Source organism: Capsicum annuum, chromosome 8, assembly GCF_002878395.1.
Source record: "Capsicum annuum cultivar UCD-10X-F1 chromosome 8, UCD10Xv1.1, whole genome shotgun sequence".
Taxonomy (NCBI): domain Eukaryota; kingdom Viridiplantae; phylum Streptophyta; class Magnoliopsida; order Solanales; family Solanaceae; genus Capsicum; species Capsicum annuum.
The window spans coordinates 156,877,864-156,886,797 of record NC_061118.1 but is presented as its reverse complement, the minus strand read 5'-3'; the positions used below and the strand labels follow the sequence as shown (position 1 = coordinate 156,886,797).

The window sequence follows — 8,934 nt, the reverse complement described above, 5'->3', positions numbered from 1 at the left end:
ATTGTAATTGTGTTCTCCCTTTTTTTCTTTCCCTTGCATCCCCTTGTCAAACGATACAAGTTTTGATCAACATTCTTTAAAAGTCAAACTAAAAAAAAAGAAGAATTATAATTTATAATACTTTTTCATATAGTTTTTTGAATATCTAAATTTTAATTTTAAAAATTAAATTAATCTAATCTAATTTAGCTTTGAAATTTAGTCATGTTAATTCATGAAAAATGAAGAGAACATATAAAAAGAAATTGGTTAGAGGGACGTTAATTGATTAATACTATTCCTCGTGCACCAAAACTTTTTGTTTTCGAGGGTGAATGTATCAAATTCATAGATTCCTTAGAGGGACGTTAAGTAACAAATACTATTCCTTCCGTGCCAAAACTTCTGATTTACGAACAAGATGTTAAATGGTTGATACTATTTCTCCCCAACCAAAACCTTTTATTCCGAGCACGAATCTATCACCCATTAACGAGCGGGTAATAATTCTAATTTACACATTGATGTGTAAAGAGCTTATTAAATAGAGAGGGAGGGTCAAAGGTAGGTGTGATATGATTGGATGGTGGAATGCCGCCACGTCAGTATGCTGTTACGCTACATAGTCATCTTCCCATAACTGGATTTCTTTGTCTTTCTTTCTTCGTACGTGTATATATATGTGTGTGTCTGTATTCACCCCAATTCGCCACTCTGTCTTTCTACTCCCCTAAATCCCTTGTTCCATCGGCACCGTATACCTATTTATACCCCCTTTTTTATGCAGATTCCAGTGTTCGAATTTTGATTCGATTGCCGTTTTATATCCCTTTCTTGAATACCCATTTCAAGATTTCATCTCCCAGGCATAAAGGTACAGTCTTTTTCATGTTTCCCCCCTTTGTTTTATTTGTTAGGGTTTGTTTTGTTACAGCGGTTCTTGAATTGGGTTTTTTGTTTTTGCTTCTGTGGGGTTCTTTTTTGTGTGTTTAATTTTGTTGGGTTTGTTTAATTTATGATGTAGAAATAGTTATTAGATATGAAGGGGAGTCTTGCCGTAACTAGTAAAGTTGCTGCGATTTTACCAGAGGTTATGGGTTCAAGCCGCGGGAGAAGGGTCTTGCATAAATGTAGGGTAACACTGATTATAATAGACCCTTGTTGTTCGGGCACCAGGCTGCGCGTTTATAATTATTAGTTGTTTGGAGTATTAGACTGGTTAGGCATTGCCGGAATGGTACATTTTTGTATTGTTTGAGGTTATGTAGTTGTACTTGCAGATATTTAATGAATACGGATGAGATTAGGGGTTTTAGTTTCTGCATTTTAGATATTTAACTGGTAAAGTTGCAGCCATGTTATCGGGACGTAATTGGTAAGGCTGACTTTAATAGACCCTTGTGATTTGGGCACTAGGCTGCGCGTTTATAATTATTAGTTGTTTGGAGTATAAGACTGGTTAGGCATTTCCTGAATGGTACATTGTCTGTATTGTTTGAGGTTTGTGTAGGTGTACTTGCAGATAGTTAATGAATACGGATGAGATTAGGGGTTTTGGTTTCTGCATTTTTGATGTAGATATTTTTCCTTGATTTTCAGAAGATGGACTTTGATTTGGTTATACAAATTTAAGATCGGCGGCTGGTTGTGTCTCGAATTCCTCCTTTGACTGTGGTTTATCTGAATGAACTTCCTTTTTCGAACTTGTTTTTGTTTAATGTTAAGGCTTTTGATTGATTTAATTTTTCCTTCGAGAAGAACGATTTTTGGTTGTTGCTGAGATATTTGGGCAGCAAGAGTGTGGTGTTTTATTGGCTGGATGTTTGCATTAGGTGTTTAATCTTTTATTTGTCTCGTGAATGTTGCTTTAGGTCATGGCCGGGAAGCGAGTGATAGCCATATGTCAGTCAGGTGGTGAATTTGAGACTGATAAAGATGGTTTCCTTTCATATAAAGGCGGAGATGCTCATGCTATGGAAATGGATGAAAAACTGAACTTTAATGATCTCAAGACGGAGGTAGCCGAGATGTTTAACTGCAGCGTTGATACTATGTCAGTTAAATATTTTCTCCCTGGAAACAGGAAGACACTTATAACAATCTCCAATGACAAAGACCTTAAGCGCATGATCAAATTCCATGGAAACTCTGATACTGCAGAGATCTATGTGATGACTGAAGAAGCTGCTGATCTTGATTTTTCAAACATGCCTGGCAGTAGGTAGATTCCTTGCTGCCTAAATATGTAGAATTCTCTCTTCTTAAAGGATGAATTATATAGGTTATACTGTGTTGCAGGTCAAGCCGGACAACTTTATCAGAAATGGAGGTCCCAGTTGATGCTCCTCCGAGTGTTGTGGAGGAGGATATTGTGGATGACCCCAATGAGTCTGGCCTCTTGCTTGATGCCAATTTTGATGTTGTAGGCGATACGAACAACGTTGATGACACAATCGCGATAGAAGCTGAACTGCCTGGTCCTGTTTCATTTGCTGCTGCTAATTATGATGAGAAGAATGCTAAAGCTGCTCACCAGTGGCAGAGTTATATAACTGGTGTGGGACAAAGGTTTAATAGTGTACATGAATTTCGTGAGACATTGCGAAAATATGCTATTGCAAATCAATTTGCTTTCAAATACAAGAAGAACGATAGTCATCGAGTTACTGTAAAATGCAAAGCAGAGGGCTGTCCATGGAGAATTCATGCATCAAGATTGTCAACCACCCAGTTAATATGCATTAAAAAAATGAATCCTACCCATACCTGTGAAGGGGCTGTTTTGACTAATGGCTATCAGGCAACAAGGAGTTGGGTGGCTAGTATTGTAAAGGAGAAATTGAAAGTTTTCCCGAATTACAAGCCAAAGGACATTGTCACTGACATACAAAAGGAATTTGGAATCCAATTAAATTATTTCCAGGCATGGCGTGGTAAAGAGATTGCGAAGGAGCAGCTTCAGGGTTCGTATAAGGAGGCGTATAGTCAGCTGCCAATTTTTTGTGAAAAAGTGATGGAGACAAATCCTGGAAGTCTTGCAACTTTCACTACAAAGGATGACTCAAGCTTTCACAGGCTGTTTGTATCATTTCATGCTTCACTCTATGGCTTCGAACAAGGCTGCAGGCCCCTGCTTTTCCTTGATAGTATATTTTTGAAGTCCAAATATCAAGGCACTCTGTTAGCAGCAACAGCTGCTGATGGGAATGATGGCGTTTTCCCTGTTGCTTTTGCCATAGTAGACTCAGAATCTGATGATAACTGGGATTGGTTCCTAGTACAGCTTAGAACTGCATTGTCAATGTGTCGTGGTATTACTTTCGTGGCTGATAGAGAGAAAGGGCTTAGAGAATCAATTGCTGAAATATTTCGGGGTGAGGATGTCGTTCATGGCTACTGTCTACGCTATCTTTCTGAACAACTTATCAGAGATGTAAGAGGGCAATTTTCTCATGAAGTCAAGCGCCTTTTGGTTGAGGATTTGTACGGTGCAGCTTATGCACCAAATCCTGAAGGCTTCCAGAGGTGTGTTGAAAGCATAAAAAGTATTTCATTAGATGCTTACAACTGGGTAATGCAGAGTGAGCCCATTTGCTGGGCAAATGCTTTCTTCCGTGGGATGCGATATAACCACATGACATCAAATTTTGGGGAGCTTTTCTATGGATGGGTATCAGATGCTCATGACTTGCCAATCACCCAGATGGTTGATGCAATAAGAGGTAAGATAATGGAGCTCATTTACACCCGGCGGACTGAGTCCAGTCAGTGGGCGACAAGGCTAACTTCATCTATGGAGGAAAAGCTAGAGAAAGAAAGCCTAAAAATTGGTTCTCTTCAAGTGTTGATGCCTAACGGTTCCAAATTTGAGGTCCGGGGGGATACCATAGAAGTAGTTGACATCGACAATTGTGACTGTAGTTGCAGAGATTGGGGGCTAACTGGCTTACCTTGTTGCCATGCCATAGCTGTCTTGAGTTGCCTTGGTCGTGATCCATACGACTATTGTGCCAGGTACTTTACTGCTGATAGTTACAGATCAACATATTCAGAGTCAATACATCCAATTCCAAGCTTAGAAAGGCCCAGGAGAAAAGATGCTTCTCAAGCTGCTGTAACAGTAACCCCTCCTCCCACCCGCCGTCCACCAGGGCGGCCAACTACTAAGAAGGTGGGTTCCCATGAAGTTTCTAGGCGTCAACTCCAATGTAGTAGATGCAAGGGTACAGGCCACAATAAGTCAACTTGCAAAGAGGTGTTACTGGAAAGCTAAGGTTTAGAGGTATTTATTTTACTTTTTTGATATTACTTGTGGGTTGGGTGGTGGTGGTTTATGTGTGTGTTTCGATGGGTGGGGGGTGGGTGGGAGTTGGTGCTGTTATCTATTCATATACATGTATACAAGTTTGTTTGGTTGCGATTCACATGTATTATTTGTGTAAGCTGCTCAACGATTTGCCAATACGATGCAATGTTAAGGTTCTGGTTCAGTTCAATAATTTAGTTAGTAGTGATTTGGATAATGGCTAAAGTCAATACAACAACATAAGTAGTTGAATGTAAGGTAATGATAGAGCTCTGGCATTGCATTTTCTCCATAAGAAATATCTTTTTCTCTCTGAAATTTGAACAACTTGGAGCATATATATGCCATTATATATCTTTTGTCGCTGCAATATATGACATATACTTGTATTTAACTTATCTGTGTACCAAAAAAGGCTATGTGTAGTTGACATTTATGTTGAGAATGAATTAACCGAGAAAGTGTAGTATTTGTTTATTTTTCATGTCGGATATCAGGGATCACGTAGATATGATCTGTAATCCAATTCAATAATGCTTTATGGAGCCCGGTTCTTCCTGATTACTTGCTGATCATGCCCTTCAATAAATTTTACTAGGCTGATTCCCTTTTACTGTGCCCCTAACTTCAACAGTTACACTACTTGCATTAAGATATTCCCAAATTTTCTCCAACGCATCTTAATTCTCTATTTACCTTATCCAAATGCATACAAACCCGCTCCTCAGGTCAAAGGCCCGAAATCCGAAATTGATTACGTGGAAATGTTACCTATAAGCCATGTAATCTAAATCTATCATCAAGTTTCAATCTTGATGCCAATTGATGGGTCAAATCCAAATTTTCCTAAATTTCAAGCTTAAAACTAAATCTCAGTATTCTATATCTCGATTCATGAATTTTTGAGGTAAAAACATATCACGATCTACACCCAATATTTTATGTACGCATCCAACATGTTATATTAGTATTAATTTCCAGGAATCTATAACAAGCATACAAAGGAAATTCGTCTCAGCACATGAAAAGGCTGAAATCATGGTTTCAGTTAGCCTCAAAGTCTAACTTGTATAACCATTTCTCTAAAACTTATAATCTCATGATTGCCATCATTAATGCTTCAATCATTAGGCCGCCTAAGCATTACCATTATTATTGAATCACTAGAATCTTATCTCCTACTTAATACTATAGGCTTATTTACATAACCATTTAAAGAGTATGATATGACCCAATTTGAACACAATACTTGAAGCCTATATAATCATAGGAAGTCTTTCACCATTAATCCTTGAGACGCCGCCGCCGAACCACTTTTCTGGCCGGGTCCTTTATTTTCTTTAGGTTGGAAATAATACTTTCCTTGTTTCCAACATTTGTGCTAACCCTTATTTAGATGTCAACAAGTAAAAAGAGGGCTCGGCCCATTAGCTCACCTTAAATTTCCACCAAGGTCCAACTAACTGTCATACTATCTTATGTAATGGGAGTCTGGCCCACAACTTTATTCTGTAATTACCCACTTTGGTATGCAACTCGTTAAAATTAACAAGTTATAGTTAAGGAAATAACTCTAAAATTCACGTGGAAATATGGAGTCATTACATTCTCTACTACACAAAATAACGTTTGTCCTCAAACATGGAACAAACCATTCCCGTGGTGAATCACATATAACCATTCGCTTTTATCTTCAACTTACCTTTCCATACTTTAAAGCTACAAACTCATCTTGTAATCCTATCTAAACGAAGGAAATGTCGGCCATTGATGGAAAACAATAAAATGATGGAAATGAAACTTGGTAACTTTGGGAATAAGTCAAGTGTGAATTAATTGGCCATTAAATTTGCTTGGCCACCAGGAGTAAAACGTGGACTAAGTAGGTCCACTCAATTTTTGCTTTGTTCCAAAGTAGTGTAAATATCCAACAATTATTAAAATATCTAACACTTATGTAGTTTCTTGTTTGTGGTGTTTTGATGTTGGTGATTTCGGATAGATAGTTTATAATATTAATCTATGGTGTCTTGTTTCTGGTATCATTCTGTTGTGTCTTTATGTTTTTTTGTTTGTTATTTTGGTGTTTGTCCTGAGCCGGGCTATCGGAAACAACCTCTCTACTTTGCCGAGGTAGTGGTATGGACTGCATACATTTTACCCTCCCCAGACCCCACTTTGTGGGACTACACTGGGTATGTTGTTGTTGTTAAGTAATGACAGTTTGGCCCACAACTTTATCCTTTAATTACCCACCTTGGTATGCAACCCGTTAAAATTAGCAAGAGTTATAGTTTAGGAAATAACTCTAAAGTTCACGTGGAAATATCGAGTCACTACAGTGAAGTCATAAACATAGATATAAGAATATGCATGTGCCTCTAATGCGAATTACTTCTTGTCTGGGCCATGTGTTGTTAGCACAGGACATTCGCCCATTTGGGGTTCGCAGGATGAGAAAAAACATAGAAATTTTTCTAACTAAGAAGGTCTTTCCTTTTATGATCACCTGTCAAAGCCCTCTATAAGTGAAATTAATTTGAAAATCGGAGGTGAAACATAACGTACAATTTATTCTTAAAAAGGAAAAGGTTAAACAATGTAGAACATTACTGAAGATTTTCTGTAACAGCTTGATTAAATTGTTCTATTAGTTCTTCCGTAAAGCCTGAGGTGTTAAGTGATATCTACAGGCAATTAAAAGATTCGGATGGGATATGACCTTCTTTAGTTAGGAAACTTATTCGAGAGATTAGATGATACTACTTTAGTTGGCCTTATAGATTGTTAAAGTATTCTTTTTTGTTCATCAACTGGATGAGCTAGAGTGAATAATTATGGACTTGCTTACATTAACATTAAGGAGTTTCCCGTAGATGAAGATTCTCAAATTTATGAAAGTACCAGCTTCTTGACTAGAAGATCAGAATTGTCTATTTTCCCCGACCCCAAGTAATCCATTACTCATTCATTGAATGCACTTTCCATTTTAGGATGCTTTGAAATGTTAGATCCACATCCAACATATAGTGATAAGTTGTTTCTAATCAAACTGAGATCACTTAAATGATCTCACCCACTTGAAAGTTTGTGTAAAATTTGCTAACTAGACTTTCTAATAGACTCGTTTAATACCTCAGCATGAGAGAGTTCCATATTTCAATCAAGTTACGAGTTGAAGGAATAACAGATTTTTGTGTTAGCTTCCACAATCAATTTAATTTAAGTCTGTATAACCTGTGTAATGCTGTTTGTATTGCCTGTAGATTGGTCATCTTGCTTTAGCAACCCCAACGTGTTTTCTTGTATATCCTTGTGCTCTCAGTATTGGAATATCCTGTTGGACTTGTTTTTGATTGTATATGTTGGATGCTTAGTGATTTAAAAGGTGTGGTTCTTCATTTGTCTTCTCTATAGTATGTGTGCTGAAAGTTTCATTTGAGAGTAGGGAAAATTGATCGATTCTTAATGAACTTTTTCTTCTTTCAGGTCAATGAACAAACGGAGTTCAGCTTTGGGAGGAAGATTGCTTTTCTTGATCATTCTTCCAATCTGTATTTCTAAGTTCTAATTTAAGTTTCTGGGTAGTTATTTAGTTGTTTGATGACAATGTTAGTGACTCATAAAGGAGAATGTTTGATTCTCTGTTGGGCTGAAATAGCCCCCGTGTTTTAATGTAAATGTGATGAATTCTGCATTCAGGCTGTCATCTTTAGTGATGAAAACCACAACTTATGATCTGTGAAAAAATTAACAACCGTCTTTCAACTGATTTCGTCTTTTTGGTACCATTTTTTCAAGTTGTTAGACAACAAATCAGGTGCAATATTGTCCTGGATGAGGGGTTGGTCCAACCATCTAGTTAATTTCCTTATTACTACTTTTTTACCCCCCAAAAAAGATTTCCTTCAACTTGCCAGGGTGTTTGTTTCTACATTGTTTTCTATGAGTAGTTGTAATCGTAATAGATTGATTACATGTATATTAAAATTGTAGCTTTTATCTAGAAGTAGCTTTTAGTTTTTTTTGGGGGGCAAACTTGTACTACAAACTGAAATCTGCAGTACAGTGAGGCACGATTGAAACTTGGAAGCCTATGTCTGTACTCCTTAGTAGTACGAGCACTTGTACTACTATGACCATACTTTTGCCTTTTTTTTTTTTTTTTTTTCTTTTAGTCCTTTTATTAACTCTGTTGGCCACTGGCAATTTCCAAGAAAAGATCTTTTCATTTGCTCTCCAGATGGAGGGAATGTTAAAAGCATGGGTAAATGAAGTCTCTATTGAGGTAAAATATGGTGTGGAATGGATAGACGGGGACGAGGCAGAGCATGAGATGTGCAATTTTGTGAATTGCCCATTCCATGCACTGCCTCTTCCCTGGCTCTCCTCCCCTGATCGTCAGCCCTCCTTTTCTTCCCTTTTATTTCTCTATATTTGATTATATGATCATTTCACATGGTACGAACAATCTCTTTCCTACCCCAAATTGATGCTTGCTTTGTTTTATTTTTAGCTGTATGGGTTGATTGTACACATACATATTGGTTTTAAAATTTTTCAAGCCGGAGTCTATTGGAAACAACCTCCCTACTTCACCTGAGGTAGTGGTATGGTTTGCGTATACTCTACCCTCCCCAGATCCCACT

General features: G+C 37.5%; 1 protein-coding gene across 6 annotated transcripts; it reads left to right on the top strand.

Annotated features, from left to right (window-relative positions):
* The first annotated feature begins 305 nt into the window (after positions 1-305).
* LOC107839751 lies at positions 306-8,057 on the top strand. Of its 6 annotated transcripts, XM_047394793.1 has the most exons (6): positions 517-645; positions 767-853; positions 1,579-1,623; positions 1,851-2,200; positions 2,278-4,261; positions 7,775-8,057. In XM_047394793.1, exons 4-5 carry the CDS (start codon positions 1,854-1,856, stop codon positions 4,250-4,252), a joined length of 2,322 nt encoding a protein of 773 aa, XP_047250749.1. In that variant the 5' UTR covers positions 517-645; positions 767-853; positions 1,579-1,623; positions 1,851-1,853; the 3' UTR covers positions 4,253-4,261; positions 7,775-8,057. The 6 variants fall into 6 exon arrangements, with proteins under 6 accessions (XP_047250747.1, XP_016538856.1, XP_016538854.1 ...); XM_016683370.2 differs by lacking the exons at positions 517-645; positions 1,579-1,623 and adding an exon at positions 372-479; XM_016683368.2 differs by lacking the exon at positions 1,579-1,623 and having other exon boundaries at positions 390-645.
* The last annotated feature ends 877 nt before the right edge of the window (positions 8,058-8,934 follow it).

Coding starts and splice junctions, on each gene's coding strand:
- LOC107839751 (XM_047394791.1), top strand. CDS start 1,854: ATGGCCGGGAAGCGAGTGATAGCCATATGTCAGTCAGGTGGTGAATTT. Junction 2,201..2,277: donor TCAAACATGCCTGGCAGTAG/GTAGATTCCTTG, acceptor ACTGTGTTGCAG/GTCAAGCCGGACAACTTTAT.